The following is a 27825-nucleotide window of genomic DNA, read 5'->3' on the forward strand; positions in this document are numbered from 1 at the left end:
TTCCCATGACAGCTATATGATATAGTACACTGATTTCATGCGATTTATTTATACGGATCTATAACAGGTAATAGCTATAAGCCACTTTGCAGATAGACCTGGGTTGATGAGTCACCTATTGATATTGATCAAAAGTATATACCTTTTATATAGGTACGTACATATGTATGTGCATATGTTTATTTATATTTATTTCTCTATCATATATTTAGATATAGAATTTTCCTGTTGTCTACTTTCATGCGTTACATGCCTCGTCACATAGTGTGACTATCCCAAAGCGTTATAGAGTACATAAATAAACACATTTTTTATTTGCACACACGACAAACGCAGACGTTAACATGGGCTGCAGATTACAATTAGCTGCAACGGTTGTTGTGTGGCGGTTGTTGTTGTTGTTGTTTTGCTATTTTGTGCGCTGCTCTGTAAATAAGCACGACGCAATTTGTGGCTCGAGCTATATTTAGAAGCCAAAGTTCGATGCGGAGACACAGTTAGTCCTATTTTACTATTGACTTTTACCATTCACGCAAGGAGCGAGAGCTGAAGTAAGAGCAAGAGAGACACGTATATGCATAAATATATACATCTGTATGTATGTATGCAGTTATATGCATGCTCGTACGCTCGCATCCTTATGCATGTGTGCGCTCACAAACACAAACACACACACTCACGCACAAGTCATAGTAGAGCATGTGCTGTGCGCACAACTCATAAATGTTGAGACAAGCTTACTTTATTAATAAAACATGGAAAAAATGCTAAACTACATGCACCGACCTGCAGATACACTACCAGACATAAGCAACAAATTAGAAAGTTTACTTGATTTGCATTTAATTTATTTATTTATTATTTATTAAACTTAACACCTCGGGCTAGTCACATTGACTTTCAATACATACGTTACATATTGCCTAATATAAGTTGAACAACCTTTTTTTACTAGCGTGCTAAAAGCGCGAAGCGCAAATCGCAATTAAAAAATCAAGCTTTTGATTTTTATAACGCTGCTCGCGTTGACTTTGCTGATACTGTTAACGGTAAAAGGGCAAGTCGCACAAAAGAGCGTAGGCGAGAGAGAGAGAGAGAGTGAGAGCGCCATAACGCGCTAAATGTCACATCTCTCAACCTCCCTCCCACTCACTACCACTCGCATATGGTTTTACTGTTCTCTCGTGTCGTTTTTTAATGAAGCGCCAAAATCAAATCAAAATTGTCGCGCTAATGGAAGCTACATGTGTATATGACGCTTTGACTATAGCGTCATTATTGTTATCGGCTCATTCCGCTGGACGACCGGTTCCTAACACTAAAGGCGCAAATGTTATCAGCAAACACGAGAGAGAATTACAAAAACAACAACAGGGGGCGCCTCAAACGACATTCCAAGACGCAGCTAACAGCCATGCTGCTAACCAGGGGGGCTCACAAAGTTACTTGAAATGTGCACAAATATACATATACATACATATGTATTTATGTATATAAATATTATATACATACATACAAATATAGTTTTGCCAAACAGTTGAATGCTCCTTTATGGCACACAATGATAAGCTCTCTGACGTGCATAACAATAATGCAATATGCATAGAATAGTCATAATGGAAGTAATTAGTATTGATCACAAGGCAAAAGCTATCGATTCACAATGGGGCGTGACAGTCGTTCACAATATCATGACAAATACATACATACATACATATAAATATTTTGCATTGAAGATTTTTGCTTTTTGATTTGTAATCAGTGTTGATTAATTTTAGTATAGCTTTTTCTATCCACCTTGCCCCACTGTGGGTCAGGCTATGATTAAAACAATAAACAACCCCAGCAACAACAACAACAACAATCGCAATATACTATATAAAAGAAATATAATAAATACTTATAGAAATAATATGGATTGTAACGTAAACAGGCGATATTGCACAAAGTGTACATATAAGAAATTGAATTTGCGAATCAATTTCTTGTGAATGTACACATGTATGCATGTGTGTGTGAGGAATTGCATACATACATAACCTCAGTTTGTTGCTATTGTGAATGAAGCCGCGTGCACATGCGCCCCAACAGCCCCGGTTAGAGGGAGTGAGAGAGCAAAAGCGCTAGATACGCCAAAAGGTTGTCGCACAAGAAAATTTAACATATAAGAAGAGTAAACATTTCGATATTTGCTTTTCCAATTTAGTGAATGACTATTTTAACAGTCTGAACAAATATTTGAATAATAATACGTCATACGAATGTTTGGGTGGGTAAATTACCATACGACTTGCGAAAAGAATTGGTTCACAATAGACATAGATTGTTATTGCCATTTGAATGGGTCACAATAGGCAGACATTGTTATTGCCTTCACACTCGGCAAAATTGATAACGAGATAACAAATCAAAAAATACATATTAATTTATATATGATGAATCAATACATTTTCGGCGCAATGCGACAGAAAGAGAGAAATATGGCAATTTGTCATCAACCTGAAATACTCTCAAACTGTAAGCGCCAACAGCTTTCAAAGTTTTGCATACACAGACAAAAAGCTCGCTTTGGTTTCTCAACTCCTAGACGATAGGCTATCTTTATTGACTACTTTGCTGAAGGCGGAGAGCTCTTTTCATATTCATATTCATATTCTATTGGTGCGCAGGAAATCATCATCATCATCGCTGGCATCCTCGACGACGCTGTAGGAGCTTTTGCCAGTGCCTTCCTTTGCGAGATGCGTCTCGAAGAACTCCTCCACGGTGTCCGTATTCCATTTGGTTATGGACAATGTTTCTTGTACCTTGCCACTGGCATCCAACAGTTTCACAATTGGATCTAAGCCGCGCACATATTTGATTTGCAGATTGGGGAACTTTGCGGGCCGACCGCTCTGTATGAATGCCTGGATCTGAGGATAGGCACGGAATTTACAGGTGCAAACCTCAAGAATCGCCTTGGCATAGGTGCGCTGCGCCGCTGGCTGCTGATCCTGCGTGCAGCATTGCTTGCAATGAGGTCTAAGGGATAGATTTGTTAATATTGTAAGTAATCATAGAAGCATTGCTTACTTAATGGCCTCCAGTCCAAAGTCATCTAATTTGTCACAATTGGAACACATCAACTGTGTCTTGATGAAGCCCAGCTCCCGGCACTCGGCAACCGTGAATTCAGCATGAGCTGATTTAAGGCACTGCAAAGGCAAAGTAAATCAGATAAATATAATAACTCAAGGTTACTCTACTTACGCTTATAAAGGCCACTAAGGCACACAAAAATAACAGAAATTTGTTCATATTTAACTAAAAAATCTAATTAATCTACCACGTCGTTGTTTACAATTGGTTGAATAGCAATCGATTACTCGATAAATCTAAAAAATATCGCTGCTCTCAAGTACCTCTGCACAAATTGGTATTTTCTGTTCAATTTAGTATTTCATAATTTAGTATCTGTGCAGCACTGGACGAAGCAGTGCGTCGCGTGAAGTTGGCAGTGAAACTAAATTTGCTGAAGAAGAAGAATGTGGCTCGCGTAGTCGCATTTGTTTTGCTCCAACTAATTCACTGAAGAAAATTTGATTAACAGTTCGTTAATTATTGCAAGTATTACAATAGCTAACGAAATACCGACACGTATTACAATTAAATTATTTACCGTTCCAAAAGACAACAGTATTCTGTGTGTGTTTGGCAACAGTTTTTGGCAAATCAATAAATACATTCGTTGAGAGCGAACGCGCTGCGCAAAAGTGAAAATCCAATCAACGAACGCATACAAGAAGGTGAATAATCGAAATGAAAAACTAAATTCGGCATAGAAAATACAAATTCGATTGCTGTATAAATAAAACTCTTGTGCCGAGCTCTTGTTGCTCTTTCTTGTTGCCTTGTTGCTGCTGCATCAGTTGTTGGGGTAGCACAGAAATAGAAACACAAATGTGAAAAGGTTGTAGAGCATAGGTGGTGGAGCAAAATAGCTCCAGGGGAGCGAGAATCTTGTCTATGTATGTCTGTCAGTCTGAATGTATGTGTTAGTGTGAGTATGTATGGCTACAGCTGTATGTTTGTATGGGCGTGCTTGTTTGTGTTTTGATTAGTGAATTTATAATCTAAGAGCTTCTGCTGATATTTCGCCTCGGTGTTAAATACTTTTTCACTGTGATAACTGCTCTATGTGGCAATTGTTGTTGATTCTATTTTTCTTACTCAACGGCTCGTTAATTCATTCATTTGCCCTTGTCTAGCAATATGTTGTTTTTCTTCTTATTCTTGACTAGAATGTACAGGCACCTATACAGGCGCAGCTTTGAGTACCCTACAAAAACGAATGCATTTCAGTTTCATGGCCTGGCATGGGCTTGGACGTGTGTTAGAGCATTGGAAATTCGGCTAGCCGAAATTAATTCTACTCCTGAAACTTGTTTTAAATGCCCACTTTAACGGTTCTAGCTATTGCGTGTATTGTGTGTGTGTGTGTGCATGTGTGCTTGTTCATTCAAGTTGATGCATGCAACGACATGATGCTGCTGCAGGCGGAAGCTGCTTCTTAAGGTCTTCATTCAGTCGCTGCTTCCGCCTGTAGCTCGCGTCTCGTTTAACTGGTTTAGGGCACAGCTGCCTATGTGTGTGTGCATCTGTGTGCATTTGCATTGTTCGCACCTGCTGCATGTGGCACCAACAGCAACAGCTACAGCTACAATGGCAGCTGTCATTCTGCTCAAATTTCTTATCAATACCAAAAACCTTCAGATCGTGTTTTGTTTTTCGCTATTTTTGCGTTACTTCTATTTCAACTTCTTTGTCAGCCTGGCTATCAAGTTGGCCAAGTACCTGCCTGGCAGAGCCAACTACTTACGCATACATGTGCAATATATAATTGTGTATGTGTGTTTGTAAATATGTATGTATGTAGAGTGCCTATTGAATTTCTCCTACCCACGCCAACTCTCAGTTTTGCCCTCTTTCTATTTCACATTTCAAACGCTGCCTGAGGTAATTTGTGAATTTTTTTTAGTTTTATTCGTTTTCTTGCAAATGTTTGGGTATATTAGTTACGTGCAAAATGATATATAATATAAATATAAATCGATCGACCTATATATGTACATATGTATATATTTGGTAAACTGTTATATTGTGTTTGTTCTCTAATTGCAAATTTCAAATATAAATATCGATATCGATCAGTATAGAATTTTGAAAGGTCTATTTTACTTATTCGTTTTTGATAAAGCTTTATATACCGCTACTCTTTCTGAAGAGTATGGCCGAGTCGAGAGTTATGCATTTAAACCTAATATTTAAGTATATATGGCTCTTATGTACATGTTATGTACACTTTCAATCGTGTGACTCAGCTCTGTCTTTATCAATTGATTGCATTGTTATGGTAACATACGCGCTTTATCGCCTAATCAGCGCCTGTTTTGCTACGCAAAAAAAAAAAAAAAAACTGAGCGAACTAAAGCCAGCCCAGCTGGCAATTATAAGTACTCATGTGTCTTTGAGTAAGAAGAGAACAACTGTATTGGCAATTCGTGCTAATTACCTAATTGTTAACAGCTAGTGAATTACAGGTAAAACGCTATTAATGGCGTGTATAAAAAAAGAAAGAAAAACAATAGCAAGCAAAACTCTGATTAAAGAGGAATACTAATATGAGTACTATATAATATAATAGTAAGGTCTGACTAATACTTTTCTTTATGGAGAGGTAGAGCAGAGTTAGGATTTGCAATATTTCAGATAAGATTGGTATATACCCATGTATGTACATATAAGAAAATAAGACTTTCCAGGTATAGATAATCAGTGAAAGAGAGTGTAAAGTGCAACTACAGATATATGGAATACGAACATTGAGAGTAAGAGAGAGAGAGTGAGTAAAAAGGAGACAGAGACAGAGAGAGAGAGAGAGAGAGAGAGAGAAAGTAACAGCTCTTTATGGAGCTATCGATATATCCCTTGAAACTGGAACTCCTTTAAGCAATAGCTCAAGATCTTAAGCTATTAAGAAGGTGAAAGAGAGAGCACAACTTCATATATACATACTTTCAATTCCATGACTAATTCCCTGATACCCTGTAAATTCTAGATTTCTCTGTTTTATCTCGTTTCCAAGTCCATAAATCTCTCAGAATAAGCTTATATCTAGAGTGTTTATTATGGTAGCGCTGGGCATATGTATGTATGCGTTATGTATGCGTGTGTGTCTTATAAATTGACCTTCTCCTAATATGTCCGGCACACACGCAGTCGCCCACACCTGGAATTAACTTAACTGGGAAGCCAAATAAACTGCGCATTTGCGTGTTTTTTGCGGCTGCTCCTCCATTTGTAAATGTTGCTAATTAGAATCGTAGTCCCCGATCTGCAGAACGAACAGCAGTTGGAAATGTACGACTAGAACAATTTAACTGCCCAAGAACTATTTTCAGTTATTTATTCAAATTGTATTTGTATTCGTACTTGGATTCATATTCGTTTTCAATTGCCTAAAAGGTCAATCAAATTGGCACTCGTTTGCTCGCGCGACAATTTCTCCATGAGAACATTAACTGTAGAGCTTGATGTGTTTTTTTTCCCTCTCTCTCAATATATCGTATTTAATGCCGTGAAGTACCGTTAGACTCAAGGACATCTGACAACAGTGGAAAGCCAGTTAGCCATAAATTAGCGTGGCGAATAGCTCGTAATTAAAGTTCTGAACTTGAGCCAAAGCATGCTTGTTTTTACGAGTTGCGGGTAGAAAAATAAGTAGTATGTACACCTAGTTGAATATATAAATATAATAATATAGTGGAATATTCATAGAGTACAAAGTATATAGACTCCATGACATGTAGCGGAATTTTTATAGTGCCTTTGGCACGGCATTTATTAAGTGGAACCACACGAAAATTCTCTGTGAGCATGGAAAGCTGTAAGTGTTCCGATCTGTGAAATCTTATTGAACATCTGCTCAACATGATTGTTGTTATAGTGTATGTAGTATGTGAGACTCATGCTATGAGTAACTGACTACTCGTTGTTTACTACTAATAGTCTGTTAGTTATTTACTGCTACTAATATTGCTCTATTATCGGTTTATTACTAATCTAACTGATATCTGTAGTAGGGCTGATACTACTACTATTTCAGTTGAACTAATCTGCCGTCAATAGTAGTATTATATCACTACTCTATTAGTACTACTATTACTACTACTCTTTACTATTACTATCAGACTAGTCGAAGAGTATTAACTCTAAATCTACTACTATTATGATACTCTTCATCTAATACTATTTTTATGCTCTTCATCTACTACAATTGCTATACTCTTCATCTACTACTACTCCATTACTACTACTACTACTTTTACTTCTACAACTAGACACCCTCTACTTCTTTACTGCCCTCTTTACTACTACTACTACTATTTATACAATATCCGTTTCTTGCACATTCTAAGCATTGTTTAACATAATATCAATCCACATGCACACGTGGAACCAACTCTACCTGTAAGAGTTGCCTTATTGTCATTTAGAGTTAAGGATAGTCAAGGTGACTTACCTGAAGTTCAACTTGCCAAGTTCAACGTATTCGCGCTTTTGTATTTTTAAAAGTTAAGAGTGAACACATTAAAATACCCAAAAAAAAACAAAAAGCAAACAACTAAAAAAAGAAACAAGTGCAAACTGTGCAAACATCTTCGTTCAGTTGAGACAGGTAAATAAAATGTGTAATTTGTGTTTTTTTTTTTCTCATATTCTGTACAAAACATGTAATTTGTTAATTAATAAGCCGCTTTGTTATTTTCCACTTAGGTCGATAGCGAGAGACAGAGAGGGAGAGAGGGAGAGAGAGTGTGACAGACAGACAGAGATGAGAGAATGGGAGAGAGAGAGAGAGAGGGCAGCAGTGGGAATGAGATTGAGGGCAAGGCTGGCCTAGGCAGGCATTAGCACACTCTACAGCACAGCTCGGCACAACACGCACACACACTCACACCAACACCCACAACTACACACGCACACCACAAAAAAACAAAAAAAAAACTGTAAATTCACTTTTATTGAATTTTAAGTTGATTTTAATTGCACTTTGCTTTTATTCTGTTGCAGACAACGCACGAAAAACAAAACAAATAAGTCAAGAACAAAAACAAAACAAAAAGCAAAGCAAAACACAAGACACACAAATTTGTTTGCCACCCAACCTGCCTCTCGCCCACTTGCAATACTTCTCGCCATGCGCCGCCGCCTGCTGCTTAACTTGTAGAACTCAAGATGAAAGCTCAAACGCTGCTTGCCTTTTCCGCTGTGCTCTGTGCCTGCCTCTCGCTGAGCGCCGCCTGCTCCTCGCGTGCCATAGCCAAGCCCCGTCCGGAGGCAGCGCCGACATCGCCGCCGCCCGATAATGTCATCGCACTGACCACCACGTCGAGGCCGAACATCACGTTCCCGATCTACAGCTGCCCGCCCACATATGCCGCCTGGTATTGCCTGAACGACGCCACCTGCTTCACCGTGGAGATTCACAACGAGATTCTGTACAATTGCGAGTGCGCGTTGGGCTTCATGGGTCCGCGCTGCGAGTACAAGGAGATCGACGGCTCCTATCTGCCCACGCGCAATCGTGTGCTGCTGGAGAAGGCGAGCATTGTGAGCGGAGCCACGCTCGCCGTCATCATTATGGCCATGTGCTGTGTGGTGCTCTACTTGCGGCACGAGAAGCTGAAGAAGGAGAAGCTGCACTGCAACAGCAACGGGAATGATGTGGGTGATCTGGGTTTCGAGAATGCGGGCGTCGATCAAGTGGATGGCTTTAAGCCGCTGCGCATAGCGCGTCGTCCCTTTGGGCCGCATCATTGTCGCATCGCCACATTGGAGCAGGCCTATCGTCTGTCAGCTGCCAGCCATGAGCGTGCCAGGCACTAATCTGCGCTAACGACTAATCTTTCAAATTGTTTAACTGTTTTCATTTTATTACAAATAACTGATTTATAACTTGAATTAAGCGATTCCATCGAAGTGCCTTTCGATTATGCAGCTAACGCAATAAGTATTATTAACTGAAATGCAATGCAATTTTGGCAGCGAGCCGCCCATTTTTTAATAATACGACTAATTTAATGATTATTTATTAAACAAATGACCAAGCATTACAACTATTTTAATAAAAATGCGTGAACAACGTTTTGACTAAATAAAATGCATATTTAATTTATGCCTCCTATTTAGCTCTATTTGCAGTCTACTTTAAATTATATGATGTATTCAAATTTAATTATCTTGATCCCATTCTTTCTCTTTTACAGTTATGCCGCACAATAATCAGCAACCCTCCGCACCTGGCGATGATCCATTGGGTCCGCCCAAGGCAGACTTCAGCGCACCTCCGCCGTACGAGCCGGACGCACAGGGTCAGGGCGGCCAACAGCCACTGGCGCCGCAGCAGCCCTCGCTGGCGCTGACCACTCACGTTGGGAGCGATGGGGATCAGTCGCAGAGCTGTGAGCTGACGCTGCCGCAGGAGCTGCACGGCAAGCTGCCCACATATGAGGAGGTGCAAATGGAGAAGTCACTGAATGGAGAGCTGCCGCCTGCATTTCTGACCTTGCCAACGACCCAGCAGTTGCCGCCGCCGCCAAATCCGCTGCTGCCGCTGCCACCAAATCCGCTGCGCGATGGCCCCGGCGCTGTGCGCTCCAATCATCCGGCGCTGACGTTCATTGCCATCGATGCGGGCGATCCGGAGAACAGCCTGTCGACCACAGACAATTTGCTGGGCACGGACATCATGTTCATTACGGCGTTCATGGTCGCATTTCTATTCAATTGGATTGGCTTTCTGATGCTCACCTGTTTCTGTCACACAATTGCGGCTCGGTACGGCGCTCTGTCCGGCTTCGGGCTGTCACTGGCCAAGTGGACGCTGATTGTGAAACACTCGACGGACTTGGCCTCGCATGAGAACTCGTGGCTCTGGTGGCTAATCTGCGCCTTTGGCTTCCTGATTGCCATACGCGCCTTCATACAGTATGTGAGCATCAAACGCTCCTGGCGCCTGCTCTCCGCATCGGCCCAGGAGCGATTGCTCTTCTTCTACTAGGTGCGGGCGCCGTCGCCGACGGCGGATTATGTAAATACATTAGAAGTGCGAGTCATTTGAAAACGATAAACATATGCAAATATCCGTTACGTTCGATCCCAAAAAAACACACAAACAGAAGCAGAAAGAGAATGAGATAGAGATAGAGAAAGAAAACAAAGAAAGATATGAAATCAAAGGCGAACTTACTATTGGTTAGTGTTCTCTGTAGTTACTATGTTAAATAGCGCAAGTTAATCCATAAATCCGTTAAATCTAGCATCTAATCTTGTCGGCATGTCAATGAGACAGGCGCACAGAGTAGTGAGAGTCGAGATGTGGATGCCATTCGAATCCCATTTCGCTGCACCTTTTGCCTATCTAATTGATGTATGTTCTTGTATATGTAAACTGTGTATAGATGTCTCACTGTAGTATCTTCTATTTTTAGTAGTCGGAAGAAAGACACCACACATAAAACACGTAGCGAAATGTATGCCACCATATTTTATGTTGAGTCTATTCTATGATGGGGTACTTAAACACCTACAACACAAAAGGCAGCAGTAATTTTTATAGATAAATGCAAAGAAAAAAACTATTATAATTACGATTATTGCTATTATAACGATTACAATTAATATGTTTAATCCCTTTATATGTAAAAAGATATGCATTACAAGGACGTATATCAGAGTTATACGTCAATTTTATGCAAATTAATAAAATTAAACAAAAAAATTGAAACTCCTTTACCTTATCTTTCGTTTTGAAATTTCGCTCGATAATATTGTGATTTAATTTATCAACATAGCACTTATCGATATTTGAAAATAACGGCTCGACTCAGAAATATATATCGTATACATTTGAGCAGTCTGGCAATATTGTGCTTTGCAATCAACCCTGCCATGAAAAATATTGACTATCGCTTTCTATCGGAGTAAGCTATTCATATTACTTGCAACTCATAAAGAGAAGTTGTCTCGTTCGTGTGAGGAAAATTAAAATTTCACAATAGGCAGCCATCTTTAACATAGAATTAAATTTTGTATAAAAAACGTGTTAAAATAGTTAAAGAAAACAAAATAAATTGCATCGAGCTGCAAATCAACAAAACTGTACTCAACGTAAGTCAATCAACGCATAATTTCTCGTACATTCATTAGCAGTGAAAAATATTCTGTGCGTGTGTATGAGTGTGTGTGTGTATCTGTTGGCAGATGATTTTTTTTTCACATAGTCAACCTGCAATCTAATTATTGATTTTCGTTGGTGGCCTCATGCTAATAGTGGCTTTTGCTACGAATTTGTCAGAATATATAAGAACTTATGCAATCTGTGCCGTAAGGAAAAAGTACATACTAATAATATAAGTTTGCAGAGCGTTTGATAAAATGTAAACTGCGCAGAATTAGTGTTGAATGAGGTTGACAATTATTATCTCTTAGATTATAATATTTAGTTTAATTCTTCGTTGTGCTTAAGTAAATAAATGCATGATCTGCTCAAAAATACTTTTTTCAATGCCGGTTTTCTGATTCAGCCGACACGCACACACACACATACGCATCGCTTGGTCGCCATTTTTTTTTAGATAGGCATTCACCTCAGCCAGCAAAAGCATTTGCTTTTGCCGCTATTTTCAGCCGGCTATATTGTTGTTGGTGCATTAAAACCAGTTTTTTTTGTATCGCTGCTAACTAACTGTGCCCATTTCTCTTTTGTGCTTGTGTTTGTGTATATCTGCAATTCTGGTAAACAGGTAGCGTTCTACATGTACGTCAATGCGTGCGTCAATACATACATACATAAATGCTACCCTGTTTTCAGATGACGTTATTTTTGTATATACATACATCTTGTTGTGTATGTATCTGCGCTTCCTTTGCACACCCCTAGATACAGATACTTAATTTATTTTGTATGCTTAACATATGTTTTTACTAACTTCACCTAAGTATTTCAACCACTATTTAGTAACGGCTTAAATTAGCTTACATTGTTTATGTTCTGTGATGTTTTTGTTTAATTTCAGCATAGCCTTTACAAACGCTTCTAAACGCACGCTTTCGCTTACCCAAAATACCCAAAACAAACTTCTTAAAATACATATTTTCATCTAGTATAGCTAAGAGTCATGGTCAGGTATGCCTCGAAACCCATTAAATATACTAAATATACACTTACAACTATCATTAAATGCATTTTAAGTACCTCTATTCAGAGTGTGCATGTTTAGATATAAATATTCAATTTGGCTATGTGCAATCCTCTATCTTTCTCTTTGTCATTCTCTTTCTTTTATTGCAGCGTTAAGGTCAACGTAAATCCGCAACAACAACAACTGCATTCGCGTCCAGCACACTTGATCAACGGCAACAACAATCTTAAAGCGAACATGGCTTTCCGTGGCAATCAGAATCGCAATCGCAACTTTGGCGGCGGCGGTAATCAGTACGGCGGACCGATGGGCGCCAATCGCATGGGCGGCATGAATATGTCGCCGTGGGAGTCCCAGAATCCCGGCGGCGGCCAATTTGGCAACAATATGCGCCAAGGTGGCGGCCAGATGAATGCCCAGGCTATTAACTTGGCCAACAATCTGCTGAACAATCTATTCGGCAATCAGAATCCACCCTCGCTGCTGGATCTGCCACGCGGCGGCATGGGCAATCGTAATCAACGCGGCGGACCGGTATGTATCGATATATATCGAGCCTGTTTATCAACATTATTATTTTTGAATATTCTATTATTATTTTGTGTCTAATCTTCTCTCTGTGGAGGACTAAGAGAGGAGCAGAGGAGCTGAACAAAATTGGTTTACAAATTGCACTTGTTTGATTTGAAGTGTAAATAGTATTGTAGATCGTTAATAGAGCTCATTTAATACGCTAATCAAACGCTATCTGTATGTTAAAACTTAAAACAACATAAATTTGAATTTATTATTATAAATTTCTTTTATATTGGTGCCAACAAAGAAGTGCACTTGAACCAAATACAAACAGGCTTCCTCTGCCTCTTAGCTCCCCCACTAGAGATGTACCCAAAACAAAAACCCTTATTTATTTTATTTTTATTAAGACATAAGTTTTAAATAGTTTGTAGTTGGTAACTAAAAAAAAAAAAAAAAAACAAAATTTATAATTGAACCAATTTGCATAAAGTGAGAACCCTGGAAATTTTGGTTAGTTGGAGAAGGTTTTCAATAGAAAAAGCATTTATTCCATTTTAAATGCAGATTTTTTGTTTTGTGTAGCATAAAATTTGTTGATGACTTGAATCGATTTGATTGATTGTACCAATTAAATATGAAGTACCGCCAACAAATGTTCCATTTAATGATGAAAAGAGTATGATGATATTTGAGAAACCAAATATATATATATATTCACTTTTTAGATGTATTTAGGCATTTAAATAACTTTTGTATAAAATACTTTATATATTTACTACGACCAAAAACCCAAATATCAAAAATCTTTGGATTTTTAAAAACAATCACAATTTTTGCTAATTTACCAATTATTTATTTTTATTCTCTTCTACACGAAAACTGAAAACCAAACCAAACAAATCATTCGATGCTTGTTTGTAAAAACAAACTCAAAACAATACGCAAAACGCATATCGAATCGCATCGAAAACGCATTTCGAATCGCATCCAAATTGTGCCTATACATCGAATACATATATATATATCCGACGATGTTCGTCGCTGCGTGCATTTATTGTTGTTGTTGCTGCTGCAAATGTTGTTGTTGTTTGCCAACAAAATGAATATAACTATAACTACTTTTCCGTTACTTTTGTTGTCGTATCTCTTCCAACGACAACGTTTATAAAATGTGCCTCAAAAATTATGATTTACCTTTTTTTTACATTATTATTACTATGTGTATGCACAACTGCAATTTCAAAACGATATACGAACATTGTGGCACATGCAACAAACGAAACAACAAACAAACACAAAATGCATAAAACGCAAATATATTATATGAAATATGCAAATATAAAAACCAAAATGCAAATATATATAAACGATGCGATGCCCAATTCTTCCAATGCGACGTCCCACTGCACTGATTGATTGATTGAAACTCTTCTAATCTGCTCTGCTCTGCTCTGAAACTGAATAACTAATCGATCCGATCTGGTACTGGTACTGATTACTGATTGATGGTGTGCAACTGCAATTTGCAAAATTACCAACAAAAAAAAAAACAATAACAATTTTAAAAAATACCAAAAAAAAAAATCAAAACTATCATATAACACATCGCCATTCTTCTTCAACGTTCCTGCTCTGATCGAACTCACAATCGAAATCGAACTTCAAACCGATAAACCGATCAATCCACTTAATCGGTTCCTATGCCCGCCCGCCCGTGTTCTGTGTTTCTCAAATCCACAAAATGCCATAAACGCCGCCACGCCAACGACTTCATCAACAAAACATCCCCGTCGACTGATTGCGCGAACCGCTCCGCCGATTTGACCAATATACATCTATATATATATACAATATATATATTTATCTTTATGAACAATTAATATTATATATGTGTGAATTCTGTTTTCCCGTTTTGTCAAAATGGAAACTAATTTAATTTCGAAATTTTTTATGCAATCCAAAAATATTGTAAATGGTATAATGCCATCTATATATGTTATATATGCCTTCGCTTTCTATATCTATATTGATTTTATTGTATAACTGTAATCTATCGAATTTATTATTGTACCATATCGATAACGATACCGATGACAATCTATCAACTATATGAAAATCGTTCAAATTCTACTATTCATACCATTTGCTTCATGAAAAACGAATCTGTTTTATATAAACTATATAATTTACTACTTAAATGTATTGTAAACAAAACGACAAAAAAACAAAAACAAAACAAAAAACTATGTATGTGTTAAACATAAATAGATGGTCAATCGCGGCGGCGGTGCCGGCAATCGTCTCAATAATCGTCGTGGCCAAGGAGGTTTCCAAAATCGTGGCGTTACGGGTGGTCCAAAGCCCCCACAAAAGCAGGGCGCCGGCGGCATTCGTAAGCAGAATGCTTTTGATCGTGCCAAGAAACTTTTGGCTAAAAATGCCAACACTAATAAAAAGAAGGAAATTACTCCTGGCGAAAAGAAAATTGAGAGGTAAGAGTACAACTACTATAAAAATCAAATACAGCAAAAAAAAAAAAAATTCCAATAAAACATTAGCCAAATACAAATAAAATAACCGCGAAAAATTGCTCAATTCGCAGTTTTTCCTTCCACATCAATATATCAATTCTACAAATATTTTTTATCAATGCATCAATTACAAAAAAAAAAATGTATAACTTTAAGTACTTAATTTCCAATTTTTTCCAATGCATATTGATAAGTTCTTTCTACCAAGAATAATCACAAATAACTATCTCAATTGGATTGCTATATTTATATATATATATATAAAATATACATATGTATGTGTATGTATATATAAATATATTTTCCGTTTTTATATAGAACATACATCCTCCTTACTGATTGATGTTAAAATAGAGCGTCTTAGTTTATAGGATGAGTCGACTAAATGTGTTTCGTATAATTTCATTTTTGAATTATAAATGTTACGTATTTTATATTATATATTATTATTTCGCTTATATTTTATTTTCTCGCATATGCTTACTTATTTTAGTATTTTTCACGACTCATAGATATCATTTATGGGGAAAATCGTTTAATGTGTACATTCATTAATGTTCAAGGATGTTCGGCATACCGAATTGTAAGATACCTTGAATTGCAAACAGTGATAGACATTGTAATTATTTTAAATATATTGTATATACTTATATTTTCATATCCCTCTATCCATTATCAAACAGTAGAGCTGCTTAAACATGTTTTTCTAAATATATACTACAGAATCGTCCGCCATTTTGTTATGTCCGTTTTTACCGTATAAAAACGTATTTCTAGCAATCTTAACGAAACTCGAAATCCTTCCTTAGTTTCCATTAAATACTATCCGATTGAAGCAGCAGCTTTGTACAGAGTTCAAGGTATCTATCTAGCTATTAGGATACCTCCGCCCTTTTGGTGTTATACCAATGTTTACCGAGCTTTATATTTTTGAAATTCATGAAAGACATGTTCACATCCATAAGTTAGTTTTATAAATATCTCTTCCCATGATCCATTTAAACAACAGATTTCATATAAATGTTATCATGTCCGTTTGTTTTGTATGCCAATTTCAAATCTATCTCTTTCCGTATTGTTGAACACCTTAAAAAACTGTTGCATAGATTTGGTTTTTGTGCTTTGTGTAAACCACATTAAGTTCGTATATAAGAAAACTGAAGTTTTTCCGGAGATACTTTTAGCAGAGTCCGACGATTTATGCATTATAATTATAATAATGTTTCCCATCCAATCAATTGATTGTCCATCCTTCATTACTTCATCAATATGCCAGAACTATTAATATTATTTATATATATATGTCTGTTTATATATATTTATCCACTGGGATCCTTTCAGCGTGACTTCTACAGCTGCCGCCTATTAAAGCCAGCCTTCTTTGAAATAATCTTAACTAATATATGAACTATCTTTTGCTCTTTCCACTCGATAATCGTGTGATAAATAGTGTCACTACCCCAAAGGAGTCCCCGTATGCTAGCGTGCCGAATGATATGTTCTATTGTCATCTGTGCAAGAAGCACATGTGGGATGCCAACTCGTTTGAGAACCACATTAAGGGTCGCACCCATTTGATGATGCGCGAGGGTATTGAGGAGAGCTATCGCCTGAAGGCCAACATGATACGCCAGGAGGCCAAGATTGCCGAGCAGCTGAAGTCGATTGAGTTTGATCGTTTGAAGCGCATGGGCAAGAGCAAGCAGCGCCAGTTGGATTATTGCACCATGTGCGATCTGAACTTCCACGGCCATATCTCAACCCATCGCAAATCTGAGGGTCATTTGCAGCTGAAGAAGTTCTTGCATCCGAAGTGCGTGGAGTGCAACAAGGAGTTTGCCACACGCATCGATTATGACACTCATTTGCTGTCGGCCGACCATCTGAAGAAGGCCGCTGAGAACAACACAAAGGTGGGCGAGCGCAAGCGTCAGACATTGCCCATAAGCACCGCTGAGGAAGAGACTCGCGATCTCCGTCCACCACAGAAGCGCAAGAAGAAGCCCGTGAAGAAGGAGGGCGAGGAAACCACTGAAACCAAGAACGACAAAGAGGAAGGTGCCGAGGGCGAGGAAGCTGAAGGTGAGGAGCCCAAAGAGGGTGAGGAGGCTGCTGATGAAACTAAGGAGGGCGAAGATCTCAATGAGAGCCAGGAAGAGGAAGAGGTTGCTCTCCCCGTTGATCCCGAGGATTGCATCCTGGACTTTACCGAAGGTGATGAGATTCCCAGCGAGGTAGACACTCGTCTGCCCAAATACAATTGGCAGCGTCCCGTTGGCTCTGGGTTGATCTCAAAGCTGGAGTGCTTCGAGTGCGCTGTCTGCAGCAAATTCTTCGACACAGAGGTCACCGCCGAGATTCACTCGCGCACCGCCACTCATCATCGCAACTTCCTCAAGTTCATCAATGAGAAGTCCAGCGATACCAAGATAGCACAAAAGCGTGCCGCCGCTGCCCTTGAGGAGAATGAGCGCAAGAAGCGCAAGATCGAGGAGACCGAGACTCCAGCTGCTGAGGGCGGTACCGAGGAGACGACTGGCGAGGCTGGCGAGGGAGAGCTCTACGATCCATCGGAGGCCACTGGCGACGACGAAGATTTCGAGATGGCTGAGAATAATGAAGGTGAGGAGGAGGCCGGCGAGGGCGAAGAGCCCGCTGGCGAGGAGAACGGTGAGGAGATGGAGACTCAGGAACAAGAAGAAGCCGAGCCAGAGCCCGAACCAGAGCCGGAGCCAGCTCCAGTGCCAACTCCCGCACCGGTAGCTCAGCCAGCTACACCGACCAAGACCGAGCCAGCCAAGACACCGGCAAAGGCACCTGCTGCGGCAGCTGCTGCTCCTGCTGCAGCCACTCCTGCTGCCGCCACACCAGCTGCTGCTCCTGCTGCAGCCACTCCCACTCCGGCTCCGGCTGCTGCCACACCAGCTCCAGCTGCAGCTGCTCCAGCAGCCGATGCCTCGCCATCGCCAGCCAAGAAAGCAACGCCCGCTCGCGCTGCCGCCGGCCCAAAGGCAACGCCGCAACGCAACCGCGCGCGCGGCCGCTACAACCGATACTAGACGAAGCATCTGGAGATGGCGGCAATATTGGGCATAAGACACAATACATAGATATAATATAATCCATTAATCTAAAACACAAACTTTCCACACGATCGAGAGAAACCCCTTTACCACTGTAAGAGAGAGATCTGAAAGCGAATGCACTTCCACTTCCTCACCTCTATTTACACGACCTTTTTTCTCTTAGTGACATTTTCATAGCATTTTGCATAAACAATTTGTAATTTGTAATTTGTAATTGTAATTGACACAGACCTTAACTGGACTCAAACATCTTTCAGCGTGTGTCTCCGATCGCAGAAACCAAAACACATTCATTAAACAAGCAAACAAAAACAAAAGATTTAAAAAAAATAAAAGAAAAATGCATTCAAATTATGTACTAAATAACTTTTAAAATAAAATCTTACTTGTACACAGGACAAAAAAAACGGTTATTTAATCAATTTAAAAGGAGGACTACAATTATTATTGGATATATAGTTGTGTTTTGGATAGATTTTTCGTAGTATTAGCTCAAGATAGAAAATTTAATTGTGGAACTTCTTTAGGTATCCTGGATATACTTTAACCAGCCTTACACTTGATTTTATCTATGGAGATCTGCAATTACAGTATAATGAAATTCGTTTGCGAAGATCCACAAAATTGATCCATTTTCCCAATTATCTCCAATCCGAAACCCTACCCAAAATAAAACACTTTTCATATTTAATGGATTATTGATATCGTGTCGTAAGAGCTAATATGTTTATACATATATACGTAATGCTTAGAGCTATACAAATACAGTTAATAGATTATGAGAGTATGTGAAAGAGTGTTTGTTCACTTAGCGAACTACGGATAGAGTATATGTGTTTCAGCCCTGATATGGTATTGGGATTTATTATTGGATAGCTTACGACTAAATGAGACAGGCAGCTCCTTCAGCTGACTGGCGCTGAGGGAATGTGTCCCAGCATTGAGATACTCCTTGGCCAACGAGGGTCTTCAACTCAAACACACATAGACAGAGAGAGATAGAACTAATAAGTACTTAGGGTATTGCAGACGGAAGGGGTCTGCATGACCTAATTGAAATCCAGGGTATTCTGCTCCGTTGTGGTGGTGCGAATGCGACTCTGATCGCTCTGCGAACGCTGCAGTCGGCCGCCGCGCCAGCCGCAACGCCAGCGCTTGATGCAGCCGAGCAGCGACCAATTGATGCTCTTGGTGCGGCTCAGCACGTAGATGTACGGATCGAGAGTGAAGTGCAGGGCCATCAGGACATCGGCTATGATGAAGAATGGATGCGATTTGGGCACACGATCTTGCCGAATGGCCAGTGGAATGGCAATCTGTAGAGGCAAAAAGCATTCAAATGTAAATATATAAATAATTAAAATTAAATGGAAACATAAAAATATAAATAACTAGTAAAAAAAGTTGGATTAATTAATAAATTACACTGGTTAACAACAAAATCGTTTCCCTTTCACTTATTAAGTTTGCTGTACAGTGTAATTTATAGATATACACACAAATATGTATGTATGTATGTATGTATTCGCCATCTATAACTTACCATCTGTGGCATCCAGCAGATGACAAAGGAGATGCTCAGGAATGCCATAAGCTTTGCAAACTTGATCTCATCAGGTGAGGTCTCGGCAGTCATCGTTACGCTGTTGCTATGATGGAATTGACGTGGTGGTGGCATATTGTAGTGGCTGCTGCCGCCGCCAGTGCTGGTGCTGTACGGCTGAGCCGAATAGAGTGTGGTGCCGCTGCTGCTCTCGGCATCGATGCTGCGCACACTCTTCTCGCGATTAACCAGATTGTATTGCATATGCCGCTTGGTGGTGCGACTGCGTCCAATGACCCACAGTACACGCGCCACAAACAAATTACAGGCGACAATAACCACGCAAAGTAAACTGCCTGTAAGGATTATTACGATGATTATTTCTGAGTGAAGGAGTGTGTGAGGGGGAGAGGGGAGACTTACCAAACACCATAAAGAATATTGAGTACGCCTTGTTCAAGGTGCCTGGGGCATCGCGATAGCGTATACATTTCAATTTCTCCGGATTCGTTTCGTCAATGTAGGCGCCAAAGCCAACAAAGGGCAAAAACGTAATTACGACGGCCACCAGCAAAATGCTATTGACGCTCTTCTGTATCAGCTCATAGGTGATGTGCTACAACAGTCAACACAGCTAGATCTCAGTGATTGTCATGTGAGTGAGTGGCGATTTCCGCTTACCTTGTGATAGATGAAGGGACGTGCAAGGGCCATACATCTCTCGGCAGCCATTACGGCTGCGATACAGCCCGAGCTGACGCCAAAGAAACGCCACACCACATGACCCACACAGTCCAGTCGCACAAAGAACGGCACCTCCTCCTCCTCAAAGAAATTGTACTTCAATAGCGCAGCAGTCAACATGCCCAGCAGACCGACCAAATCGTTTGTGGCCAGGCAGCTGAAATGGAGGTAATAGCATGAGTGTGACTATACGACTGCATAATACTCGTTCATGCTTGATGGGAGAACTTAACTATGTCACATCATTTGCCTGCCTAAAGGGGAGCTCTATGGCGAGCTTAGCTTGGTTTATGGAGCCCATAAAGGTATAAAATATGTAGTTATTTTCCCAATATGCCACGCCTTTTAGTTATAGAGGTGGCTACGCTTGCTTGTTTTTGCCACACTCTCTATAAAAATTGTACTACAGACTGGATAGTATGCTCGAGTACAGACATATACAATTTCTAGTCAATAGAGCGCATCGACAATACTTCAAGACCTGAACGGACTAAGCTATAGTCAAGAATATCCATACATATATATTCTAAAACTTCCAGCTTCGCAAAAACCAATATACTCTGTTTCACTTACATGAGCAGGCATTATAAAGGATGTGGGATTAGCTCGACGCAACTGAATGGGTCCATAAATTAGCACAGTTTGAGACTGCTTGAGGTCCCTTTTTGCCAGAGCTTTAACTGAGAGACGTGCTCAGTTGTGGGCTCAAGTGCGTGGCGCAGCATTGGCCTGGTCTAGAGGGGCCAGAGAGCCAACAGAGCCTGTAAGTTATTGTCTTTTGCGTTCGGCTCGTAAATAGCGCAATTAAAGTTTTCTGCACGATAAATGCGTTTAATGATGTCACATCTATTGGGCCTTATCGATGGCCCAAACAAATTGTGACAAATCGCACTAACTGACCAGTCGCAAGTTGATAATACTTGCTTTGCTTTTTATATATAAAAACTATATATAGGCGCAATATCCGCTTGATTGCCTGATTCATGCTCATTCCAAAAGACCTGATTGCTCAACATCTGTCTAGTAAAATACCTGCAAGCAATTGCTGGTTGTTTGCTATCACCTGAATCCAATCAACGAATGTCTGCACATTTGTATTTACCTAGCTACATATATACATATGTATTCCGTCTATATATGTACATACATATATATCTTTCAAACTGTTTTGTACTGGGTTATTGTCTGATAAATGTATCAATGCAGTACGGGAGTGAGAGTGTAGTCTTTTGTATACCTGGTGAAGTACTTGCGTAAACCCTTCTACACGATTCTCATGAATGCAAGTCAGACTCATACACTGTTCACATGGCTATGTATATCTGAAGTGCCAGCTAATCGTACTATTATTGTTTTTAATGTCGTCAGGTTATATATATAGTTTATATACAGAGTATATGTGGGGTTTCTCTGCATCTAATAGAAATAATGTCTTTAAAGAAATCTCGTTAGGGTTATTACTGGTCATGTGAAAAATTTTCAATTGGTCTCTTCTTAGAAACTCTTCAAAACATAAAACATTTATAAATTTGCTGTAGTGTATTTAGTATTCGTTTTGTTTACTTTCAGATAGAAGACAACAAGTTCTCTGTTTGTCGCTGCAAAGCTAGATTTTTGCTTTTATTTTCGCTTTTATTTGTATTTTTTTTTTTTACTTTACAGAACCATTAAAAATTGTCACTCGTCGTGGCGCATAAGAAAATCATTTGTCTTAGTTATAAATAATCGATTTCAACTCTCGGCTGTCCGAAGAAAATATTTACATGTATATAAATACCACAGATATGTATGTATATATCGATATGGAGATGCTGAATAGTAATTATTGTGGAACGTCTAAAGTCAGGGAACCATACTATACATATATGTATCTCATGATATAAATGTGTTTATAGTCACAGCTTGTAATTATAATGTCGTTTTATGGTTTGTATATATACAAAACTTTTACATTAGTGAGTTGTATTTGCACTAGAAAATGTTTGAGCAAATTTTTGCTAAGGCAACAAAATTTCAAATTATACAAATTCAAATGACGGGCGTAAGCGACTACTTTATACTCGTTCAAGAAAAATCATAAAATGTAGAAAAATCATATAAACTTTGAATAAAGATATGATATAGATATAGTTATGTAGATCCTTCAAGATGTGCAACAAGGCACCTTGATGGAATTCAGTGATCTCCGTTCTTTAGTACCTCTATATTGAATATCCTGGTATATCTAACGCAAGCCCTGTCTCTCTCTCTATATATATATATAGCATCTATATATAGCCTCTACAGCCAACTAATATGCCCGTTTTACCCCAAAAAGCAGGCATAAAATGGAAAAATAAGCAAATCATTGCAATCGAATAGCGGAAGTGTATCTACTATATGTAAATATTGTATGTATGTATATATATAGACGTACATACATACATACGTATATATAGACATTTAAATTTATGCACGTACATTTTAGGGCCCGCATGAGAGCACAAACTTTCAAGGGCTGCCTTTATATATTTACATATACAATTACATACACACATACATGGCTCGTACATCAAGTGCCAATGAATGCGCACAGTTTCATCAATCAAAATCAAAACTTGTAGATCAAAGCTTATGCCGTTTGCACCCTTGAGCGAGCACACGCGCAAGTCCTGTGCAAGGACATTTGTTGTTGTTTTTACTTTAAGCTCAAATTGCTTTGGCAAGCACTTTGAGGATTTGCTGTGGACAAATTATGTTGAATGAAAACTGTGAAAATTGATGCCAGTTAAGCCAGATGAAAAATGAACTCAAATATCTTATGCGATTTGCCTGCCATTTTCAAAATTTCAAAGCAATGAAAGTAAATCAAAGCTGATGCGAACTAATGCCAAGTTATGCGACAGCTATGCAAACGATATAATTCAATTACGAGGGTAGTTATGGGTAGCACTGTAATCTCATATAGTATGCTCAGCCTATTCGATGTTCATCGAATTCGTTTGCAGAATTTTCGTAGTCACATAATTTTGGTTGGGGAAGCAAATTTTTATGGCCTGACCATAAAATGCGTGGATTTGCCTTAATTGAAATATAATTGAGTTATTAAATGGGCAATTTTTAATTACGTTTTCCGATTATTAAATATTACTAAGAGTTAAAAATGAATATGTAAATATATATGTATGTATATACATAGATGTTTATATTTGTGTTTATCATTTGCTTTAAAATAAGTTTGAAAATATTCATTGAATCTAAAATGACTAATTAATTATAGAAACGACTCTGGGAAATTAATATTTTTTATGTTTACTTTTATATCTCAATATAAATGTCTGTTGTGCTTTGCTTATGCAATCAATGTTTTCTCTATCTTTAATTAAATGTTTCGTAAGACCTATATATGTTAAACGAAGTGTAGATATTGATTAAAAAAATATTAAATGTATAATTATTGGGATTCACAAAAAAAAAAAAAAATAGGATTATACATCAATGTAAATAAGTAGAATACAATACCTCGATATATATTATAAATGTATCTAATATATACGTATTATTATTGACTACTTTTTTTTGCGATAGTAAACTTTCCGGAGTGCAAAAAGCTAGATCTAGCTGGAACGGCGATTCCTCGACTAAATTGCAACACTGCACAGGAATTACATCTAATTATAGTGTCTATAAGCTTACATTGGAATAAACAAATATTGTTTGACGTTTAATTATAGCAAGTGAAAAATAAAAAAAATAAAAACAAACTATTTATTCTAGGGCCGAAATCAGCTAAGCAAAGAACTAGTTCGTTAGCTTGTAAGTATTTGTTTTTCTCAAAATAGTACAAATTAATGGTTTTCTAAAAATAATAATTTCTTTGTTTAAATATAAATGAATGAATTCGTCCACAGCTTTATATGAAATATTATAATTTTTTTTTTACACATTTCAGCTGAACTATCTATTTTTGATTTGATTTATATAAATAATTGTTAATGACTTTTAAAAATTTTTGGAAAAGTAAAATATGATAAGATATTAAGATAAAGCTTAGCTAGATACGAGCTCTATGAGAGAGCTAAACGATTTTTATTAGTTTGTGCATATGTATTTGTACATATACGTATATATAAATGTATATATATATTAATCATTTAGGCTCAAGGTCACATATTAGTTGATTATTACTTATCACCAAAAACCATAAAGAAACGCACGAAAACTACAAAATTGAGCTTCCTTCTGTGCGTATTTTTTACATTATTCACTAATGTTTAAATTTCAGCAGAGAATTGTAATTCATATACTTAAATAATTAATGTACAATCTTAATTTAAATATCTTAAAGGATCTAAAAATGTGATGAATTTCCACGAACATAAAAAATTTAGATATATTAAGTATACGACCTGCTTAAAACCAAATAAAATCTATTTTAATTCATATAAATGTAATGACTGATGCAAAGCAGTATAATAACTGAATTCACTCTCTACTTGGCTGACAAATATAAAAGCTTCAGTAATGAAATCCTATCCCACCATATGTTCTCAGCATATTTGTTGCGTTTATTCCAAAAGTTTGAAATGTTGTTGTTTGCACAGGGCATACGAAATGCGATACTCGCATATGTTTTCCGATTTAGCTTTTAGTGATTGTTTTCTGTTTGGGGTAGCTGAGCTTTTCGCGTAGTACGCTCGACTCTGAATGCAAATTCGGACCCGCACAATTTCGATGTGCAGCAAGTTGAACAAACCTCAACTGCCGTGAACTCGTAGCACCGAGTTCAAAAACTATATATGACACTATTACTGGACACACTCGCACGCGACTGACTTTGAGTGTGTGTGTGTGACTGACTGTGTGTGTGCGTATATTGGTGTCGATATATGCATTCGACTTAACTTACCGCAACATAAAGGTGTATTTGCTGTTCTTGTTATGCTTTTTGCGCGCCAAAATAATCAATGCCAGAAAATTGCCGATCACACCGAGCCCCATGACAATCAAACTGAATATCAAACGTCTCCGATTGTTATACAAAGCGGCTGTGGCCGTTAGAGCGGCCGATCGATTTGTGGTCAACTCGTTGGCCAACTGCAGCAGGTGCCCCACAGTGGCATTGTCAGCCCCACTGGCCACGGACATGGCGGCGTTTCTTATTTGATGATAATTTTACCAATGTTTGTTTGCAAAAATATTTCTGTGTACGTTTGTGTGTGTGTGTGTGTGTGTTGCAAGTGCGGCAAGCTGTAAACTAGTTTTGCGATCGTCAGCCACTTGTTCACTTAATTTATCATTAAACTGTTTAGCAATTGCTGTTTTTCAGCGTTAGCCATAAGTATGTATATATGTATATATGTGTATATATATATATTTGTCTCTGTATAGACTGTTACGCACGCGCGATATATTCTTTTCGTTAAGTTTTGCCGTGCGATGTTTGCACCGTCTGCAGCGAGCCGTCGATTAAGAATAACGAGCCGATAGCTCAGCTAACGACGACAATAACGCTGGCTGCTCTGCCGCAGTTGCTGGCGCTGCTGCTGCCTCTGCCGCTACTCGTCGTGGGTGTGAAAGCACCGGCAATGCCGCAAGAGCCAAAGCAACAGCTCCTTAGCTCAGCGCAGCCAGGCGAAGCTCAACAGTTGGCACACGACGCACACGATGTCGTCTTCGTGTCTGCTAAATGCTGCATAGGTGAGACGACATCGTGTGCGACAGCAGCGCCGAGCAGCCACGAAGGCGGCATCGTGTGCGTCGTGTGCCAACAGTTGAGCCCACCCCATTTAGCATGCGTCGCTCGTGCCGAATGCCGAACAACAACGTCGACGACAACGCCAACGTCAGCGTCAACGTTGACTGCGACAATAGCTATAGCAACAGCAACAGCAGCAGCAGCAGTGGCAGCGTGTGCGGTCGTAATTGCTTTGCTATTTTTATATGCTCTTCCACTGGCGCAGCCTATGCACTTGGTCATTCAGGGCAGATGTACGCCTTACACTGTATACACATTAAAAATACTACTCTACTTAACTATCATAAATTATATATATATAAGCGTATATCAAATTCGTCATCTAAAGATTGTAAACATCTGAATATTCCCAAAACTATTTACTATTTATGCATATGTTCAATGTAAGTGCATATTGAGTTCGACTTTCCCTCACTCAATGAGTACTCTATGCATACAAATGGAGCTATATCAAAGTGTTACCATCATCTCAGCTGCTGTCACTCCCAGGGGTATACTGATATAAATATGTGACTGAACTATAAATCTATCGACCTAATCAACTAGACATATAAACGCATCGACTATGTGTGTAAACCCTATAACCAGCTATGTATATTGCTTGCCAGCTAAACGTTTTATTAACCATTGATTGCTTTGATATGCTTATAGTGTATTTACTAATTATCAGCAGTTGCAAGCTAATATTTCGTAGAATAACCCTAAAGGATTTATTTATTGAGTATCTGAAATTAAAATATATTTATTAGACTTGAAAAAACTCCAGTCTGAAATCACATTCTTCTTAGAGTGTATTTCTTTCGGTTATACTAATGAATTTTTCATTGATCTGTGGTTGAGATCAAGAATGATCCTGATCCCGATCTAGAACCGTGGCAGATATGGTTCTATTTTTATCTGCCACGCCCTCAAGAGGCGCGTATATACTATTTAAGATTCATCTTATGAGTTGTTCAAGACTACGTAGTAAATCTTTGATGTCACTGCTTTATTTATATTGCGATACGGACAAACTGGAAAAAATGAGAGAAGACAAAGAGTTGTTGAACCCATGGGTGTATTCAGACAGAGAAATGGTTACAAAACCTATAGACTCTTTTATCATCACGAACAGTACCAGTGGAAATTATCAAGAAATTCGATAAGAAATCATAATGTAATAGGTATACTAAAACAGGAATCAGAAGAAACGTCAATAATTCAACGTCAATTATTACTAAATTGAATTATTTCCAAATATCTTGAGCTAATTGAGGTGATGAATGCTCAAAGAAAACCGAATCTTTTAGCTAAAATGTAAGTAGTATATTTATTAATAGTGCATTTATAATTCTTTTAATGATTTTTTTTTGTTCAGCTTAACTACTATTATTTTTGTTGGCAAAATTGTGAACAATTAAAATATTTTGTATTTATT

At 38.4% G+C, this 27825-nt stretch overlaps 5 protein-coding genes across 8 annotated transcripts; 3 read left to right on the forward strand and 2 right to left on the reverse strand.

Annotated features, from left to right (window-relative positions):
• Positions 1-2567: 2567 nt before the first annotated feature.
• LOC6581717 (selenoprotein F) lies at positions 2568-3375 on the reverse strand. Its single transcript, XM_002007403.4, has 3 exons — positions 3253-3375; positions 3076-3197; positions 2568-3024 (listed from the first exon to the last, which is right to left on the reverse strand). The coding sequence occupies exons 1-3, from the start codon at positions 3298-3300 to the stop codon at positions 2649-2651; spliced, it is 546 nt and encodes a 181-aa protein (XP_002007439.1). The 5' UTR covers positions 3301-3375; the 3' UTR covers positions 2568-2648.
• A 323-nt stretch (positions 3376-3698) lies between these two features.
• Positions 3699-9010, forward strand: LOC6581718 (protein spitz). Its single transcript, XM_002007404.4, has 2 exons — positions 3699-3788; positions 8116-9010. Exon 2 carries the CDS (start codon positions 8281-8283, stop codon positions 8929-8931), a length of 651 nt encoding a protein of 216 aa, XP_002007440.1. The 5' UTR covers positions 3699-3788; positions 8116-8280; the 3' UTR covers positions 8932-9010.
• LOC6581719 (NEDD4 family-interacting protein 1) lies at positions 3699-10831 on the forward strand. The gene is made up of 2 exons (XM_002007405.4): positions 3699-3788; positions 9312-10831. The coding sequence occupies exon 2, from the start codon at positions 9314-9316 to the stop codon at positions 10103-10105; it is 792 nt and encodes a 263-aa protein (XP_002007441.1). The 5' UTR covers positions 3699-3788; positions 9312-9313; the 3' UTR covers positions 10106-10831.
• A 200-nt stretch (positions 10832-11031) lies between these two features.
• Positions 11032-18735, forward strand: LOC6581720 (zinc finger protein on ecdysone puffs). Of its 4 annotated transcripts, XM_002007406.4 has the most exons (5): positions 11034-11214; positions 12123-12232; positions 12398-12782; positions 15036-15259; positions 16749-18735. In XM_002007406.4, the coding sequence occupies exons 2-5, from the start codon at positions 12225-12227 to the stop codon at positions 18355-18357; spliced, it is 2226 nt and encodes a 741-aa protein (XP_002007442.1). In that variant the 5' UTR covers positions 11034-11214; positions 12123-12224; the 3' UTR covers positions 18358-18735. The 4 variants fall into 4 exon arrangements, with proteins under 4 accessions (XP_015017486.1, XP_002007442.1, XP_015017488.1 ...); XM_015162000.3 differs by lacking the exon at positions 15036-15259 and having other exon boundaries at positions 11032-11214; positions 16749-16921; XM_015162002.3 differs by lacking the exon at positions 12123-12232.
• A 335-nt stretch (positions 18736-19070) lies between these two features.
• On the reverse strand, positions 19071-26137 carry LOC6581721 (prostacyclin receptor). The gene is made up of 5 exons (XM_002007407.4): positions 25560-26137; positions 20609-20828; positions 20351-20543; positions 19928-20283; positions 19071-19700 (listed from the first exon to the last, which is right to left on the reverse strand). The coding sequence occupies exons 1-5, from the start codon at positions 25796-25798 to the stop codon at positions 19434-19436; spliced, it is 1275 nt and encodes a 424-aa protein (XP_002007443.1). The 5' UTR covers positions 25799-26137; the 3' UTR covers positions 19071-19433.
• Between the last annotated feature and the right edge of the window lie 1688 nt (positions 26138-27825).

The sequence above is a fragment of the Drosophila mojavensis genome, unplaced genomic scaffold (assembly GCF_018153725.1).
Source record: "Drosophila mojavensis isolate 15081-1352.22 unplaced genomic scaffold, ASM1815372v1 contig_74, whole genome shotgun sequence".
NCBI classification, from domain to species: domain Eukaryota; kingdom Metazoa; phylum Arthropoda; class Insecta; order Diptera; family Drosophilidae; genus Drosophila; species Drosophila mojavensis.

Bases quoted from the DNA above. Each gene is read 5' to 3' on its own strand.
- LOC6581719 (XM_002007405.4), top strand. From the start codon at position 9,314: ATGCCGCACAATAATCAGCAACCCTCCGCACCTGGCGATGATCCATTG.
- LOC6581721 (XM_002007407.4), bottom strand. From the start codon at position 25,798: ATGTCCGTGGCCAGTGGGGCTGACAATGCCACTGTGGGGCACCTGCTG. The intron at 20,544-20,608 runs GTAAGCGGAAAT...TGACTGTTGTAG, and splicing joins GTCCCTTCATCTATCACAAG to CACATCACCTATGAGCTGAT. The intron at 20,284-20,350 runs GTAAGTCTCCCC...TAATCCTTACAG, and splicing joins AATATTCTTTATGGTGTTTG to GCAGTTTACTTTGCGTGGTT.
- LOC6581718 (XM_002007404.4), top strand. From the start codon at position 8,281: ATGAAAGCTCAAACGCTGCTTGCCTTTTCCGCTGTGCTCTGTGCCTGC.
- LOC6581720 (XM_002007406.4), top strand. The intron at 12,783-15,035 runs GTATGTATCGAT...AAACATAAATAG, and splicing joins GTAATCAACGCGGCGGACCG to ATGGTCAATCGCGGCGGCGG. The intron at 15,260-16,748 runs GTAAGAGTACAA...TGTGATAAATAG, and splicing joins GGCGAAAAGAAAATTGAGAG to TGTCACTACCCCAAAGGAGT.
- LOC6581717 (XM_002007403.4), bottom strand. From the start codon at position 3,300: ATGAACAAATTTCTGTTATTTTTGTGTGCCTTAGTGGCCTTTATAAGC. The intron at 3,198-3,252 runs GTAAGTAGAGTA...TTGCCTTTGCAG, and splicing joins CCTTAGTGGCCTTTATAAGC to TGCCTTAAATCAGCTCATGC. The intron at 3,025-3,075 runs GTAAGCAATGCT...TCTATCCCTTAG, and splicing joins TTTGGACTGGAGGCCATTAA to ACCTCATTGCAAGCAATGCT.